The sequence below is a fragment of the Schistocerca piceifrons genome, chromosome 1, assembly GCF_021461385.2.
Source record: "Schistocerca piceifrons isolate TAMUIC-IGC-003096 chromosome 1, iqSchPice1.1, whole genome shotgun sequence".
NCBI classification, from domain to species: domain Eukaryota; kingdom Metazoa; phylum Arthropoda; class Insecta; order Orthoptera; family Acrididae; genus Schistocerca; species Schistocerca piceifrons.
The window spans coordinates 531,026,751-531,054,540 of NC_060138.1; the positions used below are offsets into that span (position 1 = coordinate 531,026,751).

The window sequence follows — 27,790 nt, forward strand, 5'->3', positions numbered from 1 at the left end:
TTCCAGGGGCTTTCCAATTGTGAGTAGAATTAATTGCTTGGGTGACTTCATGTTGCAAAATTATCACTTCAGGCATTTGTGGTATCATCTTGTATGTGTCTGTTTCTGCTTGTATCCACCGTGCATGTCTGTTATGTTGTACCGGGTTTGACCATATGCTGCTCCAGAAGTGTTCCATGTCTGTTATGTTTGGTGGATTGTCTATTTTTATGTGTGTGTTGTCTATTGTTTGGTAAAATTTCTTTTGGTTTGTGTTGAATGTTTGGTTTTGTTTCCTTCTATTTTCACTTTTTCTGTATCTTCTAAGTCGTTTGGCCAAAGCTTGTAATTTCTGCTTCTTTATTACTATTATTATTACTATTATTATTATTACTATTATTATTACTATTATTATTACTATTATTATTACTATTATTATTACTATTATTATTATTATTATTATGCAAAGCCTGTGAAAGATATCTCAAACAATGAAATGGCTCGAATGTTCACATACTACTGTCGTGAGCATCTATGAAATGAGGTAGGACAGTGAAACTACCATTACGTGCTAAATGGTTGGAAATCTGCTGAAAAAGCACAATGCTGATGCACACATAAGTATTTTAGAGCACGTCATTCATTGCACATTGTTGAACATGGAGCTGCAAAGGAAACAACGACTACATGTTCGGGACTGGGATCAATCAATGGAAACTTGTTGGCTCTTCGGGTGAATCTTATTTTTGCTACACTAGGTCAACGGTTGTCTCCACAAATACGTTCAGCGAGGTGAATGACAGCTTGAAACGTGCAGCATGCTACAGACACAGGTTGGTGGGAGCAGTATTATAGTATTGGAGACATTCTCTTGTGCTTGCATGGAACCTGTAGTAGTAATCGAAAACATGCTGACAGCTGAGAACCACCTATACCTCTTCATGCTTGATGTCTTCCCTGACAGCAACCTCATCTTTCAGCAGTATAATTTTCCATGTCTTAGAGCCAGAGCAGTGCTACAGTGTTTTGAGGAGTATTATAGTGAACTCTCATTTACGCCTTGGTGACCAAATTCACCTGACGTAAACCCTATGGAACCCATCTGGGTTGCTATCTGGCATCATCACTGCGTACGCAAATCAGCAGCCAATTATTTACGCATATTACATGACCTGTGTGTCGACAACTGATGCTACATTCCTCCACAAACCTACCAACAAACTTTCAGATCCCAGATACGTGGACTCAGTGATTTATTTCATTCCAAAGACGGACAAGCAAGCTATTAAGCAGCTGGCCATAATGTTTTACATTATCAGTGTATATGGACACATACTCTTCAAAACAACGATGTGACTGTATCTGCCATCTTCCTCTCTGTATGTACTGATTGATTAAAAAAATCTGAGTTTGCTCTATGAAGTTAAATTTGTTTTGAATTTTATGTGTTTCAAAATGTTACTGATGCAGTGTAGAATTTACATAAATGAGGCAGTAATATAAAGTAGACATTACTGATCTCATTTTTGTCTGAAATTGCTACACGCACCTAACCAATACAATATTTTGATAGCTACTACTTTACTGTGTCACTTCTCTATCAGGAAGTTATCTGTGTGATTAACCGGCAGCTACTGTGGGCTCACTAGCTATGACCCCATTATATACCTGATAAATTATCACTCTGCATGGCCTTTTCTTTGCTTGCCCTTTCAGAAAATGTTGTGGTTTTCAGTCCAAAGGCTGGTTTGATGCAGCTCTCCATGCTACTCTATCCTGTGCAAGCTTCTTCATTTCCCAGTACCTACTGCAACTTTCATCCTTCTGAATCTGTTTAGTGATTCAACTCTTGGTCTCCCTCTAGGATTTTCACGCTCCATGCTTCCCTCCAATACTAAACTGATGATCCCTTGATGCCCCATGTCCTACCAACCAATCCCTTCTTCTAGTCAAGGGTGTACCACAAATTCCTCTTCGCCCCAATACTATTCAGTATCTCCTCATTAGTTATGCGATGTACCCATCTAATCTTCAGCATTCTCCTGTAGCACTACATTTTAAAACATTCTATTCTCTTCTTCTAAACTGTTTATCCTCCATGTTTCACTTCCACAGATGGCTACATTCCATACAAATACTTTCAGAAAGGATTCCCTAACACTTAAATCTACACTAGATGTAAACAAATTTCTCTTCTTCAGAAACGCTTTCCTTGCCATTGCCAGTCTACATTTTATATCCTCTCTACTTCGACCATCATCAGTTATTTTGCTCCGCAAATAGCAAAATTCATCTACTACTAATTCCCTCAGCATCGCCTGATTTAATTTGACTACTTTCCATTATCCTCATTTTGCTTTTGTTGTTGTTCATCTTATCCCCACCTTTCAAGATATTGTCCATTCCATTCAACTGCTGTTCCAAGCCCTTTGCTGTCTGTGACAGGATTACAATGTCATCAGCAAACCTCAATGTCTTTATTTCTTCTCCTTGGATTTTAATTCCTACTCCAAATTTTTCTCGTGGTTCCTCTACTGCTTGCTTAATATACACATTGAATAACATCGGGCATAAGCTACAACCCTGTCTCACTTCCTTCTCAACCACTGCTTCCCTTTCGTGCCTGTTGACTCATAACTTCCATCTGGTTTCTGTAGAAATTGTAAATAGCTTTTCGCTCCATGTGTATTACCCCTGCCACCATTAGAAATTTTCAAGTGAGTATTCCAGTCAATATTTAAGAAAATATTTGCAGTATTTTATCAATCGTTTTTACATACAAAATTCGTAGTAACAGCACACACCCACATTGATTTGATAGCGTCTCTCAAAATCTTTCCACGAAAACTATAGAAAGATCAAAATAATTTCAATTATTTTTAATTACAAATGATAAAATTTTAATACAACACTCATTCGTCTCAAACAATTTCTTACATCAATCAATACCCATTTTAAATTATAACACTTATCTACTATAGGCGAACAGAAATTGTGGTATGTTCTGTATAAATTAGCATTTTATTATATTTTTGTGATGTTAGTTCTAATAAAAAAACAACTTCTGACATTATAGGAAGTGAATTAAACAAGCAAATAAATGTACTGTTGATCAGTACCAATGTCTGTAGCAAAATCCAAGATGTTATATTTGCTTTCACTGTAAATTATCAAAAACATCAAAAATAAACTTCTTACATATTTCAATTAATTGGTAACTGATTGTTAGACTGATAAAAAAGTTAATATTTACAACTATCAAATACCACATGAAGCATTTATTACTCACAAGGACAGTGATACCCAAAGAGAATTAGTGATGTGGAAAAAAAATTAACATAATGAAGAAAATGAGCATTTGCTCACAAGAGAATTCAAGGTGCTTAATATTCGAACAGAAATATTTATATCCACAGAAAATATACATAAAAACCATTCGTACACTTTCAAGAATAGCCTTCTCTATCCTCCTAAGCTCCATAACAAGCATGCCAAGTCCTTTATCAACATCTCATGGTATATTACGCCATTCACAATGCAGTCTCCTGTGACTAACATTTCTGTCTGCCCCTCACACTTTGTCAGTTTGTGACTGTTACAGTTCCATATTTTTGTACTGCTGTGTGTTAATGTTTATTTTCTTCTTTTGTTCTTTATGACCTCCATTTACATTTTATTTCCACTTTTGCCCTTCGTCAATGGCTAACTGACTGCGTGTTTCATATTGAAGTGATGTGCGTATAAGAGGGAGAGTTGTGAGGTACTGTGCAGTAGTAAGGAGCAGTGTAGCATGTGACAACAGCCAACATGTTATTCTGCTACTTTAGAATTGATTCTTGGTGGCATGAAGTTTTATGTTAATAAGTGATAGCACTAGTTTTCCAAGCAAATTGCTCTATATAAATTATGCACCACCCACATTTCTGTTAAAATGTGTAGTCTTAAATCCAAGGTAACGATAATAAAAAATTATTTTCCTGTAAACAAAAGAAAGATAGAACAAAACAGTAATCAAAAATAAAGGCAGTCTGTTCAAAAATACGTATATGTGAAACCAAACCCTGCTGCTGGGTAACAGTCAATACCATTTGTTCCATCCTGCGCACTTCCTTAGCATGCTGATCACATTGTTCATAACTGCAGTCAAAGTTGCCATGTGGAGACAGTTGCGTACTGTCTAAGTCAACACTATCCTCCTAGCGGACGAAAAAATGCCAGCAAACAGTTCTGTTGCATTCTCCTTGGGGTACCTCTCAACTGTAATTAGCAGGCAACAGTCGTTAAACAGTGTTTTTAACCTCAAGTGACCACTATTAGGCAAATCTTAAAAATGTTTTGTGGTTCACATTAGTGGTGAAATGTTTGAATAACGTCCATGTGATAAACATCATTTCAGCAGTAAACTTTCCATGTTGAGAGCCCTTGTTGTAAACTGACAATGCCTGCTCAGTTTAAGCTAGAAATGAAACTTGAAAGAACAATGGCAGACTGAACAGTGCAAAATACCTTTACTGACACATCGATAATTGAATAGACAGTCTGCTCTACTGAACTGCACTGAGAACAACATTGTCCTTGTACATGTACCACCATTAAATTATCGATGTGTCAGTACAGGTATTTTGCACTGTTCAGTCTGCCATTGTTCTTTCAAGTTTCATTTCTAGCTTAAACTGAGCAGGCATTGTCAGTTTACAACAAGGGCTCTCAACATGGAAAGTTTACTGCTGAAATGATGTTTATCACATGGACGTTATTCAAACATTTCACCACTAATGTGAACCACAAAACATTGAAGATTTGCCTAATAGTGGTCACTTGAGGTTAAAAACACTGTTTAACTGTTTAAGTATGTAACTATTTTCTCTTGTTGAAACAGAACTGTGAAAGTGTTGAAACAGAACTGTGAAAGAAGTTTCAAGTAAAAGAAAAAAACCCAAACTATGGAATTCATGAGGATGGAGCAGATCTATTTTTGATGTAATTGGATGGATAAAAAATCTACTTACCAAACAGCGGCAATACAACACCACGAGTAAAGGTTAAGGAGATTTGTAAGCTTCAGGAGCCAGTGGCTCCTCCACTTGGCAAAATGGATAAAGAGGGATGAAGAAAAAGGACACGTGAGGTTTAGAAAATGTGGAGTGTCTGGAAAACTCTCCCAGAAACACAAGTCAGAAGAGACTTACCGACTGGGATGTAGGGGGTTGCAGGGAGGGGCAATAGACAAGTCAGAAAATAAAAGATAAAGAAAACTAAAACGAAGTGAAGAGAGAAATAGTACTGAGAAGAAACGCCATGCCAAAGAAATTGAAGTAAATTAATGCCAAGTGGGTGGCGACAACTAAGGACTCACCATAATGCTGGTTCCTTCCTGAGAGGTTCTGAGAGACTAGTATCTGGTTGAAAACCCTACACAATTTGTGTGGCGAAACAGACACCAAGTCATAATTGTCATGTTGTAAAGTATGCTCTAGAACAGGATACTGTGTGTTGCTAATGTATATCCTCTGTCTATGTCCACTGACTGTGGCTGCGCCGGCCGCGGTGGCCATGCGGTTCTAGGCGCTCTAGTCCGGAGCCGCGCTGCTGCTACGGTCGCAGGTTCGAATCCTGCCTCGGGCATGGGTGTGTGTGATGTCCTTAGGTTAGTTAGGTTTAAGTAGTTCTAAGTTCTAGGGGACTAACGACCACAGCAGTTGAGTCACATAGTGCTCAGAGCCATTTTTTGACTGTGGCTGCTAACTTAGTGGTAGTCATGCTGTTGTTGTGGTCTTCAGTCCTGAGACTGGTTTGATGCAGCTCTCCATGCTACTCTATCCTGTGCAATCCTCTTCATCTCTGAATAACTACTGCTACCTACATCCTTCTGAATCTGCTTAGCGCACTCATCTCTTGGTCTCCTTTATGACTTTTACCCTACATGCTTCACTCCAGTACTAAATTGGTGATCCCTTGATGCCTCAGAATGTGTCCTACCAACCAATACCTTCTTCTAGTCAGGTTGTACCACAAATTCCTCTTCTCCCCCATTCTATTCAGACTTCCTTATTAGTTACACGGTCTACCCATCTAATCCTCAGCATTCTTCTGTAGCAACACATTTCAAAAGCTTCTATTCTCCTCTTGTCTACACTGTTTATCGTCCATGTTTCACTTCCATACCTGGCTACACTCCATACACACAATTTCAGAAAGGACTTCCGAGCACTTAAATATATACTTGATGTTAACTTAAATATATTCTTGAAATTAACAAATTTCTCTTCTTCAGAAACGCTTTCCTTGTCATTGCCAGTCTACCTTTTATATCATCCTTACTTTGACCATGATCAGTTATTTTGCTCCCCAAACAGCAATACTCATTTACTACTTTAATTGTCATTTCCTAACCTAATTCCCTCAGCATCACCTGATTAAATTTGACTACAGTCCATTATCCTTGTTTTGTTTTTGTTTATGTTCATCTTATGTCCTCCTCTCAAGACACTACCCATTCCGTTCAGGTCCTTTGCCGTCTCTGACACGAGTTACAATGTCATCAGCAAACCTCAACGTTTTTATTTCTTCTCCATGGATTTTAACTCTTACTCAATTTTGCTTTTGTTTCCTTTACTGCTTGCTCAATATACAGACTGAATAACATTAGAGGTAGGCTACAGCCCTATCTCACTCCGTTCTCTACCACTACTTCCCTTTCATGCCCCTCGACATTCACAACTGCCATCTGGTTTCTGTACAAATTGTAAATAGCCTTTCGCTCCCTGTATTTCACCCCTGCTACCTTCAGAATTTGAAAGAGAGTATGCCAATTAACGTTGTCAAATCTTTCTCTATGTCTACAAATGCTAGAAATGTAGGTTTCCCTTTCCTTTACCTATCTTCTAAGATAAGTCGTAGGGCCAGTACAGGCTCACGTTCCAACATTTCTACAGAATCCAAACCGATCTCTCCAAAGGTCTGCTTCTAACAGTTTTTCTATTCATCTGTAAATAATTCGTATTAGTATTTTGCCACCATGACTTATTAAACTGATAGTTAGGTAATTTTCACAGTTGTCTACATCTGCTTTCTTTAGGATTTGAATTATTAAATTCTTCTTGAGATCCGAGGGTATTTCACCTATCTCATACATCTTGATCACCAGATTGAAGAGTTTCATTATGGCTGGCTCTCCCAAGGTTATCAGTAGTTCTAATGGAACGTTGTCTACTCTCGAGGTCTTGTTTCGACTTAGGTCTTTCAGTGCTCTGTCAAATTCCTCACACAGTATCGTATCTCCCATTTCATCTTCATCTACATCCTTTTCCATTTCCATAATATTGTCCTCAAGTACATCGCCCTTGTATAGCCATTTATGTACTCCTTCCACCTTTCTGCTTTCCCTTCTTTGCTTAGGACAGGTTTTCCATATGAGCTCTTGACATTCATACATGTGGTTCTCTTTTCTCCAAACTTCTCTTTAATTTTCTTCTAGGCAGTATCAGTCTTACCCCTAGTGATACATGCTTCTACATCCTTACATTTTTTCTGTAGCCATCCCTGCTTAGCCATTTTGCACTTCCTGTCGATCTCAGAAATGAGACGTTTGTATTGCTTTTCACCTGCTTTATTTCCTACATTTTTATATTTTCTCCTTTCATCAATTAAATTAATTCTCTCTTCTGTTTCCAAAGATTTCTACTAGCCATTGGCTTTTTACCTACTTGATCCTCTGCTGCCTTTACTATTTCATCTCTCAAAGCTACCCATTCTTCTTCTACTGTATTTCTTTTCCCTGTTCTTGTCAATCGTTCCCTAATACTCTCTCCGAAACTCTCTACAACCTGTTTCTCTCAGTTCGTCCAGGTCCTATACCTTTTTGCAGTTTTAATCTACAGTTCATAACCAATAAATTGTGGTCAGAGTCCACATCTGCCCCTGGAAATGGTTTACAATGTAAAGCATGGATCCTAAAAATCTGTCCTACCATTATGTACTCTATCTGAAACATTCCAATGTCTCTAGGCCTCTTCCACGTTCACAACCTTCTTTCATGATTCTTAAACCACGAGTTAGCTATGATAAAGTTATACCCTGTGCAAAATTCTACCTGGCAGCTTCCCCTTTCATTCCTTACCCCCAGTCCATATTTACCTAGTAGTTTTCCTTCTCTTCCTTTTCCTACGGTTGCATTCCAGTCCCCCAGAACTATTAAATTTTAATCTCCCTTAGTTATCTGAATAATTTCTTTTATCACATCATACATTTCTTTAATCTCTTCACCTGGGGAGCTAGTTGGCATATCAACTTTTACTACTGTGGTAGGTGTGGGCTTCGTGTCTACCTTGGCTACAATAATGCGTTCACTACACTGTTCATAGTATCTTATCCGCACTCGTAGTTTTTTATTCATTATTAAACCCACTCCTGCATTACTATTATTTTACCTTGGAAGTCATATCAATGTAAAAGACGAAACAGTGTTACATAACAGCTGGTAAATGACATCAGTTGTTTCACATGTGGATCTGCCTTTGATAGCGCACGTTTTGCCAGCAGCAGGGCTGGTGTTTGTAGTGGTAGGAGGGTGCACAGACAAGCCTTACAATGTGAATGGTCGATTACAGAGCTACCATTTGGGGGAGGGTACATTCCCTACCACATAGCCTTGGCATTCAAGGCAATAGTACTTTTTCAAATGCAGACACGTTACAGCAGTACAACATCATTCTTACCTCTGCTTTCACTGGCTGTACTTACCCCACCAGCCTACTTGAGAAACAGATTTACCACGCCATCCCATCCAATCCAATCCTAGTACTGCTGATCCCTTAAAAAAAACAACGTAGGAGTACACTACTCAGCCAGTATTATCGTGGTCTTTACTGTATTAATCAGCTACTTCGGCAAAGGCTATGGCATTCCTGAAATCATGCCCTGAAGTGAATCAATTCTGTACAACGTTTAACGTTTTGCCCACACCTAAAATAGACCCCCCCCCCCTCCCCTCAACCAAGAAAAAAGCCATACAAATCTCTGCAGTATCCTGGTCAGGCACTATGCTCCTTCTCCACCCATTTTCCTACCTTATGGTTCCCAGCCCTGTGACAGTCCCCACTGTAAGACTTGCCCTATGCACCCTCCTACCACCAATGAAACAACCCTGTAACTGGCAGAACATACACATCAAAGGCAGAGCCACATGCAAAACGACAAAGGTCACGTACCAGATGTTAAGTAAACACTTTTTGCCCTTTATATTGATATGACTACCATCAAATTATCAGTCAGGGTTGTTTTTGGGGAGGAGACCAAACAGCAAGGTCATCAGTCTCACCGGGTTAGGGATGGATGAGGAAGGAAGTCTGCCGAGTCCTTTTCAAAGAAACCGTCCCCCAGCATTTGCCTGAATCGATTTAGGGAAATCACGGAAAACCTAAATCAGGATGGCAGGACACGGGATTGAATCATTGTCCTCCCGAATGCGAGTCCAGTGTGCTAACCACTGTGCCACCTCACTTGGTTTATCAGTCAGGATGAATGGACACAGACAGAGGGTATACTCTGGCAACCCATAATATCCTGTTGCAGAGTACACTTTACCACATGACAGTCATGACCTCCATCTCTGTTTCACCACATATGCCATTTGGATTTTTTCCTCCAGACAATAGCTTCTCACAACTTTGCAGGTAGAACCGGAATTAAAACATGTCCTTGCTTCTCGTCACCAACTGGATTTAATTTATGTTAATTTCTTCGGTCTCAGAATTTCTTTTCAGTAACTATTCCTTTCTTCACTCCCTGTTAGTTTTCTATATCTTATCTTCTGAACTGTCTATTTTTGCTCACCTACTCTCTGTCTTCCTTATTACCTTCTCTTCCACCTCTAAGTTATCAGATTTTCAAATCTCAGCCTGTGCAGTCCTCAACAATCAGTATTTCCTTCTCATCCCATCTGGGACAACTTTCTCGAACTCTCCTCATTTCCTAAGTCTTGCCAGTCCTTTTTCTTCATCTCTCTTCCTTCCACTTCAACTCTTCTGCCAGAAGAAGGAGCCACTGGCTCCAAAAGCCTGAAAATCTCCTTAACCTTCATATGTGGGTGTGTGCTCCTGCCACTGTTTGGTGAGTAGGTTGTTTTATTTATCCTGTCATTATATTTTTCAAAAACTGAAAACTGATTATTTTTGTTGATACATTAAATGTATTTTCAAGAAATTTATACTTCTTTTGAGAGAGAGAGAGAGAGAGAGAGAGAGAGAGAGAGAGAGAGAGAGAGAGAGAGAGAGACTGACTTCCAATTTTTGTACCACCAAATGTAGCTGCTTCACAGACCATTTATTTTGATCATTGGTTGGTACAAATTTAATTTATGACAAATAACAAGCTTAAAAAAGAGAAGTTCTATATAATTTCTGTGCACACAACTCCCCTAAAAAGTATTCTACTATTTAATCAGTGGACAGTTAAGTCCTCAGTTAAGCCTTACATTAAGTCCTCAACACTGAAAACCAATGACTAAGAGTAATGCCTTACATTATGCCAATTATCCCACTACAAACATTCACATCTATGTTGACTCCAGTCCCAATCAAGACTCTGCTTGTTGTGAAGAACTCATGGTACTCAACTTCTGCAGAGTCTACTGCCACACTAATTGCGAATTTTTTTGTCATTTTTGTTATGTTCCAAAATATTACGTAAAATATCAGGATTAACACGGTACTCTCACCCATCAGAAAGGTTTATGCAAGGAACATATTCACTTATCAGAATTTCTACATTATCTTGTACTAAGTATCATGAGGTACCACCAAAAGAAGGAAATTAGGAACCACCAATGTACCACACAGGACATCAGCAATCCCTACATATTCACAAAGCATCTGAAACTTACCTCCAGATGGCTCAGGTTCATCTTCTTCCTCCTCTTCCTCCACAGGCTTATCCTGTATCATTTTGCTGCTTTTAATTTCATCTCCAACCTACAAACACATCAAGGAAATCCTTATGCTACTGATAAATATTTCTGTATCATAAATTCCAACTCATGGATATGCTAATAGAGTAAGTCTTTTCAAAATAAGTAGCACATGGAAAAATTAAAACATGTTATGATTAAATAATGTAATGACTCTGTGCAAAATGGACGATTGTTTTGCTACTTGTCTCATTTACAAGTTTTTACAGAATTTAGTTCATTAACTAACCACTAAATTTACCTGACTGTCTGATTATGGTATAAAGAGACTCGTTCCCTTAATTACAATTATGAGTGGTTCCTCCCTTTTTCGCATTTAATGTTCCTTTAATATTTAAATTTTCAGTTGACTATATTTGGCTAGAATATACATTCAACTTTGAATCTTGTCCAGTCATATTTGCTCAATTTTCATGGCACTTGTTGAAATGCTATTTGAATATAACTTAGAATGTTCAATATAAGAGACTTCAACTTTTTCCCCAACCTAACTGAAAAGTGTCACAGTTTGAAAACACTGTCAGTATCAGTCTGTAAAATATCACAGACACCCTATTACACACAGTGAATCCCATTATCTGTAATACACGAAGCTCACTGGATACAGTGTACTGATCTCATGAAAGAAAATAAACAAAATGTTTGTTTTAAGTACAAGGGTGATTCAGTAAGTCTTCTAAATTTCAACAAAAGAATGGAACATTTTTGTTGCACTTTCATGATTTGCAACCTTGATTGTTCCAAGGCTCATATAAAGCATTTCAACAATGTTCAGCATTGTTGACAGCCATCTGAATTGGTTAGTGTACATCCAGTGCAATTGAAAATGAAGAAAACATTATCATTTGAACGGTTGAGCAGTTACACCAACCAAGCTACAGTTGGATGAATTTCAATCGACTCTGTACCATCATAATTTATTTTCGTATTAATGAATTTAAACATGGTCAGACAAGCACCAAAGATGAAATGGACTCCGGCATTCTCACCAAGGGCACCACAAAGGAAACCATTGAAAAAATCCATGATGTCATAATGCAAGACTGTCACATAAAAGTTCGTGAGAGTGCCGAGACTATAGGCACTTCAGCTGAGCAATTGCATAAAATTCCACATGCAGAACTGGCTACGAAGAAGCTAAGTGCGGGTTGGGAGCCACAATTAATCATAGTCAACCAAATGTGCATGCCGGATGCACATTTGTATTTGAATGTTGTGCCGACAACATTTAAATACAATGTCTGACCATGCTTAATCACAATCTGCAAGACTTTTTGCACTGATTTATGCCTGTTGATGAAATCTGGATCATAATTACACACCAGAGACAAAACAATGGACAAAGAATGGTGAAAGTGCACTGAAGAAGGAAAAGACCATTTTGTCAGCTGGTAAGGTGATGGTCACTGTTTTTTGGGTTACCAATGAATTAGCCCCACAGATTTCTTGGATGAAGACAGAGCCACAACTGGACTCTATTATGCTTCATTTTTGGATCATTTGAAACTTGTGTTGGCTGAAAAAAAAAGGACCAAGGTTGTCACACAAACAAGTGAAATTTCATCTGGATAATGCACCATCCCACACATCAGCGATAACAATGGCTAAAGAGCATGAATTGGGCTTTGAATTGGCTCCTCATCCACCCTATTCATCAAACTTAGCCCCAAAACACTTCTTCCTGTTCTCCAACTTAAAACTTTGGCTTTCTGGGATGCAATTTTTATTAAATGAAGAAGTGACATTTGCACTCAACAAGTACTTTGTAGAAGTTGGCCAATTTCATTTTTCTGATGGGATGAAAATCTTGCAAGATTGCTCCAAGCGCATATCCCTCAAAGGAGACTATGTCAAGAAGTTAAGAGTGTTGTTTTCAAAACAAACATTTTTTCCATGCTTTTTTTACCAGGATTTCATACAAACCTTGCAGGAATGGGAATCTATCTTGCTTGCGTGTCTCAAGAAGAATATGCTTGTTTTCAAAAATCTCTTACAGTATCTAAGGACAAAGTGAACAGTGCTATACTAATGTGAGCATATGCAAATCATAAAATATATTACCATTAGATATTTTCTCCACAGCACAAAGCACTGAGTTTACTTAATACAACCACAGTTTGATTTTCATGAAGTCCACTGAGGGCAGTGTAGCTACTAGGAATTTTTTCAGTATTTCTGAAATTTATTCCAGTAACAATGCCTGTTGTTCTAATAATAACAGTTTCTCCATGAAGCTAGATACAAAATTTATTTTGTTACTCTGTATACAATCAATTTTGAGGCCGTACAGCCTTCCAGCAGGCATATCTCTCTCTCTCTCTCTCTCACACACACACACACACACACACACACACACACACACACACAAAAGTGCCATAAAAATCACTAGTCCTCCTCCAAAACAGGAGGATGCCAAAGAAAATCAGCCACTGTGATGAAAACAGCATGCTGCAAGTTCCACATGTCGTCGTCATTTGCCCAGAAGAGCAATAAGTCAAAATTAATTAGATGTCTTATGCTGTGTTTAGATGATATGAGAAATGAGTGGCACACTGAATTCAATACTTTGTCTTATTGCCTTGGGTGCAGCCCCATTTTGGAGGAACACTCTTATTTGTGGCACTATTTTTTAGTCAACATTATTGGAATCATCTGTATGCGAATTGCATTTCAAAATACACTCCTGGAAATGGAAAAAAGAACACATTGACACCGGTGTGTCAGACCCACCATACTTGCTCCGGACACTGCGAGAGGGCTGTACAAGCAATGATCACACGCACGGCACAGCGGACACACCAGGAACCGCGGTGTTGGCCGTCGAATGGCGCTAGCTGCGCAGCATTTGTACACCGCCGCCGTCAGTGTCAGCCAGTTTGCCGTGGCATACGGAGCTCCATCGCAGTCTTTAACACTGGTAGCATGCCGCGACAGCGTGGACGTGAACCGTATGTGCAGTTGACGGACTTTGAGCGAGGGCGTATAGTGGGCATGCGGGAGGCCGGGTGGACGTACCGCCGAATTGCTCAACACGTGGGGCGTGAGGTCTCCACAGTACATCGATGTTGTCGCCAGTGGTCGGCGGAAGGTGCACGTGCCCGTCGACCTGGGACCGGACCGCAGCGACGCACGGATGCACGCCAAGACCGTAGGATCCCACGCAGTGCCGTAGGGGACCGCACCGCCACTTCCCAGCAAATTAGGGACACTGTTGCTCCTGGGGTATCGGCGAGGACCATTCGCAACCGTCTCCATGAAGCTGGGCTACGGTCCCGCACACCGTTAGGCCGTCTTCCGCTCACGCCCCAACATCGTGCAGCCCGCCTCCAGTGGCGTCGCGACAGGCGTGAATGGAGGGACGAATGGAGACGTGTCGTCTTCAGCGATGAGAGTCGCTTCTGCCTTGGTGCCAATGATGGTCGTATGCGTGTTTGGCGCCGTGCAGGTGAGCGCCACAATCAGGACTGCATACGACCGAGGCACACAGGGCCAACACCCGGCATCATGGTGTGGGGAGCGATCTCCTACACTGGCCGTACACCACTGGTGATCGTCGAGGGGACACTGAATAGTGCACGGTACATACAAACCGTCATCGAACCCATCGTTCTACCATTCCTAGACCGGCAAGGGAACTTGCTGTTCCAACAGGACAATGCACGTCCGCAAGTATCCCGTGCCACCCAACGTGCTCTAGAAGGTGTAAGTCAACTACCCTGGCCAGCAAGATATCCGGATCTGTCCCCCATTGAGCATGTTTGGGACTGGATGAAGCATCGTCTCACGCGGTCTGCACGTCCAGCACGAACGCTGGTCCAACTGAGGCGCCAGGTGGAAATGGCATGGCAAGCCGTTCCACAGGACTACATCCAGCATCTCTACGATCGTCTCCATGGGAGAATAGCAGCCTGCATTGCTGCGAAAGGTGGATATACACTGTACTAGTGCCGACATTGTGCATGCTCCGTTGCCTGTGTCTATGTGCCTGTGGTTCTGTCAGTGTGATCATGTGATGTATCTGACCCCAGGAATGTGTCAATAAAGTTTCCCCTTCCTGGGACAATGAATTCACGGTGTTCTTATTTCAATTTCCAGGAGTGTATATTTTGTGATAACTGCATGGAGAAACTGACACCATTACTAGAATAAATCACATTTCCTGTTTAGACTTCAGATTTAACCTGAAGAACTGCTTATTTAGAAACAGTAATAAAGTAGAATCAACCCCAATTTAAATGATCCTCAGAAACAAACTTAATTTACCGGTTTTAATAAATGAAGTTGTATATTACCCTTTCTTTGAGTCATTCTACGTTTTGTGTTTCTTTCATCCTAAAACTTATTTATAGACATTTAGTCGATGAAGACAAACACATAATTTACAGTACAAATGCAGACCCAAATAAAACCAATATGGCTTCAAAGCAACTGAAATTTGTTCTATAAATCTCACTTCTTTCAACATTACACTTTATTTTCCGAAACCCCAAGGCCCACAATTTCCTTTTGGTAGTCATCAATATAGGCTAAAAATACTGAACTCAATAAAAATAATTGACACATGTCTCCTAGCCTAGTGAAAGCCTTTCTGCTAGATACCTAATCAGTGCCATTTCTTCCACATATTTTCATGTTCTCACAAGATAAGAGTGTGCGCCATTCCAGACTTCTCTTGCATCAGATAAATGTAAGGTGGTAAACAAGAACTAAATGTCAGATTTTTGCCTCGGTGAATGACGACATTGAAATGCAGGCAGCCTATAATCCTCTCAGAACTTACCTATTTACACCATTCGCATGATCAGTCTTGAACTAAATTATACAATTTTTTTCTTATGCACTTTATTGCGCTGCAGACCTAAAATCTTGTACATATATCACTCGCTATTAATAAGAGTCAAAACCTCATTTTTTGACTTAGCCTATAGTGACATTGAGCAATGGGCCAGCTGTCTTTGTGCTGCATAACTGTTATGTAAAAAGATATCTTACTTTCTCTATAGTATGTAGGTATCTTTTTTTGAGGAAAGCATTCAGAATTTCCTGGGCATCTCAATAACTCCACTATCACTTCTCATCACTACTTGGTGCTGAATCAAAATGGTGGACTGTGGGTGTAACCGATATTAAAAACTATTTATCTACATCTAGTACAAAAGCCTTTGTACACAGCAGAGCGTACTTCATATCATGACTACATACCCATGTTGTGTTAACATATAAAGTTAAACATAGCTACTTGGACATCTCTAAGTGCTTAGTGCCTCTTATAGCACTCTAATGTCCCTTACACAAAATGCAATATTAAAAGTTATTCGTACTTTGCATGAATATTGATTCTCTAAATTTACAGAACAGCATATTGTTACAGCAAACTTAAAGATACTCTCGCCTAAGACCCCTGAGTACTTCCACTGTACTTTTGTAATGACTAAATCAGTTTTAACATCAGCACCACATCTGTGAATACTTCTGACCTTTTCTTATGCTGATTGCTCACTCAGTCAGCAAGAAGGAATGGTGCTGATGAGTCTTCTACCTGATCATCTTCGCAGATGTGTTGGAGTTCCCCGTAATCCTCAGAAAAGATCTAAATCTCCCAATTCATTTTTGCTATATCCGAGTCCAAAGGCTCATTTCACTTTATAAGATAACCCCATATACCTGACTGTTTTGACAAGTAAGAGATTTGCCCATATCATAATTGGAGTTATGGGATTTGTTTCTCCTGTTTAACATTATTTTGTATCTTTTAACACTTAAGTCACACATACAGGTTGAGAAAATAAGCAGTTGTATAACGCCTTCTTGGGATGCACTCAATATTACATAGGTTTACGGTAAGCACTCACTATAAATAGGTATGGATTTTTTAAGTCATTTACAAATTTTGGATTATACTGGGTGCCACTGCATCTTACTTGACAAAATAGAATGGTACTGCATCTAATGCCTTTTTGGAAGTCTAGGAAGGTGCATGTACCTACCAAGCTCACATTCACAGTTTTTTATGATTGCTATGAGAAGAAAGTTATTGAAAAAACAAAGCATCTCATTTCATCACACTACCTGGTCCCAAGGTACAGCACTATTATGTATTCTGAAATGACTAATCATAACAGCTTTGCAGATACTCCATAAATGAGGTCAACTGTTTGCACAATTTTTGTACATGTCCAGAAAGAACAAAGAATGGTTTTGGATCTCTACTGTTGTTGATGCTGACTGAGCAATGTTTCAATTTGTAGTTTACAGTAATCCATTTTTACAGTTGCTTTTCAGATAAATCCTCTTCTTCATAGACTATACTTCCAAGATGCAAAACTGAGTCATCAGTAACAATTAAATTTTGACTTATTTCACTGGGTTTAAGTGTACCATCACAAGTAAACTGATCAGAATCGTACTACACTTACATCTGCATACAAACTTGGCACACACTGCACAGTGTCTTGGAATGGGTATGCTATTGAACTCCATTCTTGCAATGAGCGAGGGGGAAAAGTCAGTCTTTATGCCTCTGCATGTACTCTAATCTCTCATATCTTATTCTCATGATCCCTACACAATTTACAAGATGATGGTAGCAGACAAAACAATAAATACTTAAATTTCCATTTCTTCCAGATATTTCAATTTCAGTTCACTGAGAAACCTGTTACACTTCCACATGAGTTATACAACTAAATTAAAGATTTAAGCAGTGCAATTTGAATAAGTTTGATGTCTGCTGTCATACTTACTTGGTAAAGGCTCCACAAACATTAAAGAAATGTTCTAGAACCAGATGTACTAGCATGCTGTCTTTTATGTTAGCAATGCACTTTGCCAGAATGCTTCTAATTTTTGTTTTCAATTTCCCTTCACTAATAAATATTTGACCTTTTAAAATCATTTCATGATATATTTAAAATATGTGACGTTTTCCAAATCTACATCAGTAAAATTGTAATCAAACACTATCACATTATTCCTATTTGTTAGGGACATTATATTGTGTTTATCCACATTTAAGTTAGCTGCCACTGATTTATCGGTGTCAACAAAAATAAGGTAAACACTGGAGACAGATACTTCTTTGTCTTGTGGAAGAACAATAGTTTTCATGATAACTACTAATAACAAGCCCAGAACACAAATCAATGTCCCTATGAGGACTACACCATTTACAGTTGTGTAAATACTCTCAATAAAAATAATTACATTTTTGGAATGTAGAAAAGAGTCAAAATTCCTTAGGAATCATGTTTCTCCTCTAAGCAAGTAGCAACAGACATTGCACCCGACTGTATTCACCTAACTACAAGATGTACTCTGGCACTCTATGTCAACAAATAGGTACATGTACTAATCAGCTTCTGTATACTTAGTTCTGTGCCTGTCTTAATACATACAGGGTCACACACTTCTGTATTCAATTTAGATCATCAAACTATGGCCAATGTAACACAAATTACTTGGTCAGATCTACGACATTATTTTGATATTGGTCATAATTGAATTTTTTTTTCCAATCTTCATTTAACTTTGGTTGAAAATACGGGAAATTATTTCTATCCATAACACAACTGCTTTCTCTGCTTCTCTCACTAACTGCCTCTTCTTCACATAGGTTTTTGTTTTAAACATTTCATTGCTTGCTACAGCTAATGGTATACACACACACACACACAATTTTATGTTTACCTACCTCAATAGTTTTTGAACTGCTTCTAAATACTGCAGGAAACAGAGTAGCTGTTATAGTTTGGCTTAAGTTGACTAAGGTGGAATTCATATACACCACAACTAACAAAATTTTTCTGGTATTTTGCAGCACAAACTAACTTCTCACATATATTCCTGTATACCTCAATTAACAAGATCTTTACATACATTTTGTGATATTTCAATTCCATTTATTATTTTCACTTAGCTTAGTAATATAATAAACGTAGCAAGTGTTAATTTATACATGCCATCCACGTCTTTTCCCAAACTGGAAAAAGTGAAGACATCTGAAATATTTTTCACTGTCCCCCGTCCATGGAAACTCCTCTCCATTTCCTTTGCATTTTTGAACAAGCCATTATTATATCAAATATTTTCAGTATTCCTGCCATGTAAAACTAGAATAGAAATTCAAACGATCTTTCAATGATAACCTAGACAGTCTTTCTTATGAACAACTGACTGTTGTCATGCTGCCACAGCTTGTGTCAGTGTCTGCAATGGTAACTGTAGCCGTTACAACAAATTTTATTCTAATCTGATGTGTCAAAGAACACCAATAATATTTTATGCAAGAATGCAACTGCAAGGAACTTTTCTGCCCAACATAATTATCAGAGTCTGTTTAATGGACCAAGAGACATAAGCCACCATTTTACACACCAAACAGGCAACTGCTTGGGGGTGTCTAACTGCAAGATTTGTATTCAGTGTGTACCACACAATTACTGTAGGAAATTGACGTGTGTGAAAGTGTATGAGGGGAAAAGGGAAAGGGGGTGGGGGTGAAGCATCAAATGATAAGTTGGTTGTCGGAAAAAATATTCTCAAACTGGCTTCAATGTTTATGTCTCCATTTCATGCATGTATTGAACTGTGCTTGTATCCAGGCAAAGGACAGAAGATTTGGGTTTAATAAATCACCAATGACACAGCCAGTATAAACCAAACACACTAAGCAAGTCCTCCATCGTGAGACAGAAAACATGTGGAGGTGGTGGAAAGAGGATGCAGCAATGTCTTCAGTAACAATGAGCTGAAAGTAGAGATTCCAAATTCCACAATATGGTTGAAGAGTATAATACATACAATTCTGGGGATGAAGCAATACCAATAATACCATACAGGCCTCCGTATATGAGTTGTCAGTTAAACTGCTACTCAAATTGTCACACCATCAGCAGTGACCCCCCCCCGTATGTTCCACCATCTACTCTCCCAGCTCTGATCACCCCAAGATGCCTACCCAAGATAACCCGTAGCCACCACTAGTGACATAAACTCCAACAAAATTCCCTCCGTCATTCCAGACAGAAGAGCAATCCACAGAGGTGAATCTACCAAAGGAATCCTCTCCCCCTCCAACACAGGAAATGGACACAAGTGCTGCACCACATCTGTCACCATCACTGGACTAGGCCAGCACACCATCAAAACAAATGCCACCCATTGCCCTTAAGCCTATCGAGACAATACCAACATCACTCCTTCACCCCCCCCCCCCCCTTCCACATGTCATCACTGGCCCAACCATCATTCAGGCCCTTAAAAAGGTTGGTTGGTTTAAAAGAGGGGGAAAGAGATCAAACTACGAGGTCATCGGTCCCTTGTTCCTAATAAAACAATGCCACAAGTGTGAGAATATAACAGACGAGACATATAACACAAAATCAAAAGAAAGGAAAAACCACAAGAACGAAGAAATGGCAAAGAACACTAAAAGAAACAAAAGAGGACAAGAAAGCAACAGAGATATGCTAGAAACAGGAGAGAGTAAAACAAGAAAGCAGATTACAGTGGCTGGCCGACCATGAAAATAAAAAGGAAACGCCAGCCACTCAGCAACACATTAAAACCTCCAACCAGAAAGCACTAGGGTGGAGGACACAGACTGACAAAGGACATGCACTAAAACTCAGATTGAATGATAAAACCCACCCTCATGGATGAAACGTAAAACCATGATAACAAGACCGGCAACCAAAGATGAAGTCACAAGGCAGCCAAAGAACGACAGAGCAGAAGAATATGGCCACTGGCAACCAGGCGCCACACCGACACTGAGGTGACTCTTCACGGCGCAGGAGGTAGCCGTGGGTTGCCAAGGCATGGCCAATGCGGAGCCAGCAGAGAACCAAGGAGTCCCTGCGAGAGGCCCTCATCAAGGATTTCCACACATTAGTGGTCCCCTTAATGGCTCGCAGTTTGTTGTGCGTACTGAGATTTTGCCATTCCATCTCCCAAAAGCTGTAAAACCTTGTGGCGTAATAACCAACACAGGTCAGTTGCAGGTATGCCCATCTCCAGAAGCAGTTTCCGTGTAGCCTGTTTGGCCAGCCTGTCAGCAAGTTCATTTCCTGGGATTCCGATGTGACCAGGGGTCCAGACGCACACCACTGGACGACTGGACCATTCCAGGGCAAAGATGGACTCCTGGGTGGACGCTACCAAAGGACGATGAGGGTAGTACTGGTCGATAGTTTTCTGGTTGCTCAAGGAGTCAGTACATAAAAGAAAAGACTTCCCAGGGCATGAACGGAGATACTGAAGTGCATGAGAAATGGCCACCAACTCTGCAGTGAATAAATTGCAGAAATCGGGTAAGGAATGATGATCAATATGGCCGCCGTGAACGTAGGCAAAGCCAACACAACCATCAACCTGTCAATGTTAAACCACTTCAGAGCCCCGGAACACTTCAAGAATTGAGTGGAAGTGACAGCGGAGAGCCGCAGGGTTAACAGAGGCCTTAGGGTCACGTGAAAGGTCCAGACAAAGCTGCAGCGTACGTGAACGGACCGCAAGTAGAGGTGGTGAAGGGAAGGACTCCAGTTCGGAGAGAAGGGACCGCACGCGAACCGCAATAGTTAGCCCCGACCTGGGCCACCGATGCGGGAGATGGACTGCCGTGGGCAGGAAAATGAGATGGTAATTCAGATGCTCAGGAGAACTACGAATGTAAGCTACATAACTGGCGAGCAGTTGGGCACCAGTATGCTGGTCACCGGACTCATCCTGAAAGCTCCTGTCGCTAGTCAAACCCCGTAGTGGTGCACAGGGTTGAGTAAATGCCAATGCTAAGGGTGCTGCTGAACCATAAACAACACTCCGATAGTCAATTCGGGGAATGGACACGGGCTTTGTAGAGTCGCAGCAGTGTAGAGCAAACTCCACCCCAATTGGTGTTGTTCAGGCAACAGAGAGCATTGAGGTGCTGCCACCACTTGTGCTTATGTTGACGAAGATGAGGAAGCCAAGTCAATCGAGCATCGAAAACCAGTCCTAAGAATCAATCTCCACTACAGTGAGTGAATTGTCATTAAGGTAAAGTTCTGGGTCTGTATGATCGGTACGACACTGTCAGAAGTGCATGACACACGAATTTGTGGCTGAAAACTGAAAGCCGTGAGCTAGAGCCCATGACTGCACCTTATGGATGGCTCCCCGTAGTCGATGCTCAGCAACACCAGTACTGGAGTAGCAGTACGAAATGCAGAAGTCGTATGCATACACAGAAGGTGAGACGGAGGGCCAGACAGCTGCTGCTAGACCGTTAATAGCCACTAAAAATAGAGACACACTCAATACAGAGCCCTGTGGGCCTCCATTCTCCTGGATATGGATGGAACTGTTGGAGGCATCAACTTGGACATGGAAAGTACAGAGCGACAGGAAGTTCTGGATAAAAATCAAAAGCAGCCCCCGGAGACCCCACTCATACAAAGTGGCAAGGATATGATGCCGCCAGGTCGTGTCATATGCTCTTTGTAGATACAAAAAGACGGCACCCAGGTGTTGGCATCTGGAAAAGGCTGTTCGGATGGCAGACTCTAGCGACACAAGATTATCAGTGGTAGAGCGACCCTGGCGGAAGCCGCCCTGACATGGAGCCATTAGGCCACCTGACTCCAGGACCCGACCCAACCCAACCGCCGGCATACCATACATTACAGCAGTTTACAAAGAATGTTGGCGAGGCTCGTGGGCCGATGGCTATCCATATCAAGTGGGTTTTTACCAGATATGAGCACCGGAATGATGGTGCTCTCCTGCCATTGGGATGGAAAGACACCATCGCACCAGATCTGGTTGAAGATGACGAAGATATGCCACTGGTAGTCAGATGAGAGATGGTTAATCATCTGACTGTGGATCCCATCAGGCCTAGGAGCTGAGTCGGGGCAATGTGCAAGCGCACTGAGGAGCTTCCATGCTGTAAATGAGGCGTTATAGGATTCACTGAGGCGTGTAGTGAATGAGAGGATTTTCCTTTCTAGCTGCCATTTGAGAGTGTGAAAAGCTGGGGGGTAATTCTCCGACGCAGAGGCTTGAGCAAAGTGCTCAGCAATCGCGTTTGCGTCAGTAGATAACATGCCATTTATGGTAACACCAGGAACACCTGTTGGGGTCTGGTGCCTGAAAGAGACGTTTGATCTTTGCACAGACTTGGGAAGGTGACGTATGGCACGCAATAGTCGAGATGTATCTCTCCCAGCACTCCTGCTTCCGTCATTTGATAAGTTGGCGAATGCGGGCATGGAGCCGTTTAAAGGCTATGAGGTGCTCCAGGGAAGGGTGCCGCTCATGCCGCTGCAGAGCTCGCCAACGCTCCTTAATTGCTTCAGCGACTTCTGGCGACCACCAAAGGACTGCCTTATGCCTCAGGCACCCTAAAGAGCGAGGGATCGTGTTTTCTGCCACAGAAACAATTGTTGTAGTCACCTGCTCAACCACCACATCGATGTTACCGTGTGGGGAGAGAGATTCAACAGTGACAGCAGAGGTGAAAGTTTCTCAGTTTGCTTTGTTTAAAGCCCATCTGGGAAGGCGTCCATGGGCCTGACACCGGGGCAGTGACAGGAAGATGGGGAAGTGGTCACTACCACACAGGTTGTCATGTGCTCTCCAGTGGATAGATGGGAGAAGTTCTGGGCTGCAAATTGATAAATCAATGGCCGAGTAACTACCATGAGCCACACTGAAATGTGTGGTGGCCCCAGTAGTTAAGCGGCAGAGGTCGAACTGAGACAGTAAAGTTTTGACATCTCTGCTTCGGCCAGTAAGCACAGTGCCAACCCACAAGGGGTTATGGGCATTAAAATCTCTCCAAGTAGGAAAGGTTTAGGAAGTTGATCAATCAAAAATGGTTCAAATGGCTCTGAGCACTATGGGACTTAACATCTGAGGTCATCAGTCCCCTAGAACTTAGAACTACTTAAACCTAACTAACCTAAGGACATCACACACATCCATGCCCGAGGCAGGATTCGAACCTGCAACCGCAGCGGTCGCACAGTTCCGGACTGAAGTGCCTAGAACCGCTCGGCCACACCGGCCGGCTAGTTGATCAATCAGTGCAGCTAATACATTCATGTATACTGCACCATTTGAAGGAAGATATACATTGCAGACGTTATTTCCTGTGTCATCGTCATTCTGAAAGCCACTGCTTCAAGGGGGCTTTGAAGGAGCACAGTGTCACTACAGACTGAGTTTAGGACATAAACACAAACTCTACCTGACAGTCTATTATAGTCGCTACGGTTCCTTTAATATTCCTATAGCCACGGAGGGCAGGGGTCCACATTGCCAGAAACCAGGTTTCCTGGAGGGTAACACAGATAGCAGGTGTAAAGCTTAACAGTTGCTGTAGCTCAGCCAGGCAGTGGAAGAAATCGCCGCAATTCCACTGGAGGATGACATCATCGTGAGACTGGGAAGGCATGGAACATTCAATGAGGTAGTTTACACCTCAGAGTCACCTGCTGCCACTGACTTATTGCCTGAGCAGTCTATATCCATTGCGTCTGAAGGTCTGGCGAGATATAGGTGCTCAGCGGATGCCGGAATCTCCATCCCATCCTCAGATACAGAAGTTGTAGGTAGCGGTGGTGTGGGTGCCACCACAATTTCATTGGTCTTAGGGGTTTTCTTTCTGGATTTATCTCCCTGCTCCTTGGGTTTCCTTGGCTGGGAGGACTTCACTGGCTCAGTCTCTGGGACTGAGGATGAGCTGCTTTTGGGCTCTTCAGCCACTGGCAGGTGTCATTTTTCTCACTAGCAGAAACCTGGGAAGGGAGTGACCGAAGGAACCCCTTCCTAGTGAAAGAAGTCGAAGAAGGCTTATGCTTCTCTGACTTTGAAGTGGGGACGGACGTACCCCATTAAAAAGGAAAGGCATCTAGAAGAATTTTCCAACCAGGATGGCACTGGAACCATTCAGATGGCATTACTGGCAATTTTTGTGCAGTTCCGCCTTTTTATGGGCATTGCCTCTAACGAATAGTACTAAAGAAACTTGACCATGTGGGACCATTAGACTATGTGCTGTTCCCTTGTGGCAAACAGGTAACACAAGTGGACTTTGTACATGTTAGAATTCTCTTTAACAGTAATTAACTTTACACTGGGTTTTGTCTCTCAGTGGTTTTGATTTGGCTTCTTAGACATTATTAAAGTCTATGACAACCCTGCCTTAAGAAGACTTTGTGTTTATTTCAGGCAGATGCATCCAGAGATTATGTAATGAAGTTATTAAGTAGCGTTAGTGTCAAGAGTCAATACTATAAAGCTGCAACAAAAATAAAACTTCATACAACATCCATTTCCATTTCATTTTCATTACACTCTTAACTACGTCTTCCACTCCAGTTCATTATCTAATCCATTTTTTTTGCCTGTCTGTCCTAGTAATGTCCATCATGCAACTCACCAGAGAGACTCTAATTTTTTAATGGTTCTAACACCAAGTCCATCTATCACTACCGCACTGTGTTAAGTCAAAGCAGGTAATACACAACACTGTTTCCAACACAATTGAAGCTTAGTTTTGAAAATATTTAGTTTACGAGAAATACTACGGGCCACTATTCTTCTTCTGTAAACACATTCTTCTAGTAATCACATTCAGAGGCTTAAATAAAAAATGTCAACTGATTCTACGACTTCAATGTTAATCTGCACTATTTTCTTTTCACTGTATCTGCTATAAGTTATTTTTGTCTTATTCTAATTTATTTCCCACTAGATTTTCAAATTTGAGGGATTCGGCTGTTCTACCCATTAAGGAAACATATCTAAACTTGAGGTAGATAGTACAATGTATTCCACAAAGCGGATTATTCAGGTACATTCTCTTAACACAAATTTTCCCCTTTGGTTTCCACAGTTAATAAGGGGCATGTGAACTTCTTTGTCGGTGGCTGAGAATTATTTTGGCAATATGGAATATCCTCCTCTGATTCCCTCTTTAATTCTGAATTCCAAAGGAAATTTGACTTTAAAAATCTACCATTACAAGGAAATAGCACAAATAGTCATTACTTACCTTCAGGAGTTGATATTCCAAGCACTGCTGATAGCTGTTTACTAAGGGAGGAAAGAGGAATAAGTGGAAAGAAGAGGTAGGGCACTCAATCCAGTTGATGGGGACCTATTTGTTGTGAGGATGGGGGACATATGAGGGGAGAGGGGGGGGCCTAAATTTATCTGTGTTGCAATTCACTGATTACATAAAACTTTTCTCACTCCACAATAAGCCTACTCACATTAACTTTAATACTGTTGGTACTGCTCAACATACCAGCTGAAGTTAAGTGATCACTTACTCTAAAAAATATAAAAATATGACTAGAGAGGCGAATTGTGGTAGCAAATTATTGACAAAATTGAAAGAACTTAGAGAATAGAGTAAATTCAAGCTAGTAAGTAAGTAATAACTTACAAAATGAATGTAAGCTAGTTGTCTGGCTCTTAGGGCGTAAAAGATTATGATCTACAGCATTAGCAATACTGGATGTAAACCACGCAAAAGCAACTTAAATCCCAGGGGTACTGGTCGGGGAAGAAAGCTCATAGTTTTTATCTCACAAATGCCGGTTCAGGCTCATGTGCAAACAACTGTATGAAGATCTAGCCTTTTGTTAGCACTTGATTAAAAAGAAGACAAAACTCAGGAGGATGGGAGAGGCTGGATGGAAACTGGTCACATCCATTGAGATGTGCTATATAAAGTTCAAGGATCACACCCTGCAACTGTTCATCAGAATGGGACCTCATTTGTGAATAATTAAAAATCGCATGCTTCTCTAAAACTTTAAAAATATTAGTGTGATGCAGGGTGGTGGCATAGCATAGTGGTTAAGATATATTCCTCACATGCAGAGGGTTGTGGGTTTGAATCTTATCAGGTGCTCTGAATTTTTTTTAATTTTAAATTTCTATCGAAATGATTTTGACCATTATTTTTATTCCATTAATTGGTTTGGATGTAGGTTTTTTTTAATTATTACTGTTATTGTTTCTAATACTTTTCTGCATCATTTTCATCATCATAACTTATTTGCTTTCTATTTTTTCCTATAACTCTGTCTTCATTTGGAACCTTTGTGGACACGATTTTAATAATTTTCATTTACCTGTGATAATATTTAAATATTAGACATTCTCTCTATCGGTTAAAAAAAGGGGGGGGGGGGGGGGAGACTGGTTTGATGCAGCTCTCCATGCTACTCTATCCTGTGCAAGCTTCTTCATCTCCCAGTACCTACTGCAACCTACATCCTTCTGAATCTGCTTAGTGTATTCATCTCTTTGTCTCACTCTACGATTTTTACCCTCCACACTGCCCTCCAATGCTAAATTTGTGATCCCTTGATGCCTCAAAACATGTCCTACCAACCGATCCCTTCTTCTAGTCAAGTTGTGCCACAAACTTCTCTTCTCCCCAATCCTATTCAATACCTCCTCATTAGTTACGTGATCTACCCACCTTATCTTCAGCATTCTTCTGTAGCACCACATTTCGAAAGCTTCTATTCTCTTCTTGTCCAAACTAGTTATCGTCCATGTTTCACTTCCATACATGGCTACACTCCATACAAATACTTTCAGAAACGACTTCCTGACACTTAAATCTATACTCAACGTTAACAAATTTCTCGTCTTCAGAAACGATTTCCTTGCCATTGCCAGTCTACATTTTATATCCTCTCTACTTCGACCATCATCGGTTATTTTACTCCCTAAATAGCAAAACTCCTTTACTACTCTAAGTGTCTCATTTCCTAATCTAATTCCCTCAGCATCACCCGACTTAATTTGACTACATTCCATTATCCTTGTGTTGCTTTTGTT

General features: G+C 40.6%; 1 protein-coding gene across 9 annotated transcripts in view; it reads right to left on the minus strand.

The window, feature by feature from the left end:
• LOC124798672 (myb-like protein X) overlaps positions 1 to 27,790 on the minus strand; it is a 242,037-nt gene that overhangs the window by 115,632 nt on the left and 98,615 nt on the right. For all 9 annotated transcript variants that reach the window (XM_047262183.1, XM_047262230.1, XM_047262191.1 and 6 more), the window contains one exon: positions 10,862 to 10,949. In XM_047262183.1, coding sequence (XP_047118139.1) covers positions 10,862 to 10,949 — 88 coding nt within the window. The remainder of the gene's footprint in view (positions 1 to 10,861; positions 10,950 to 27,790) is intronic.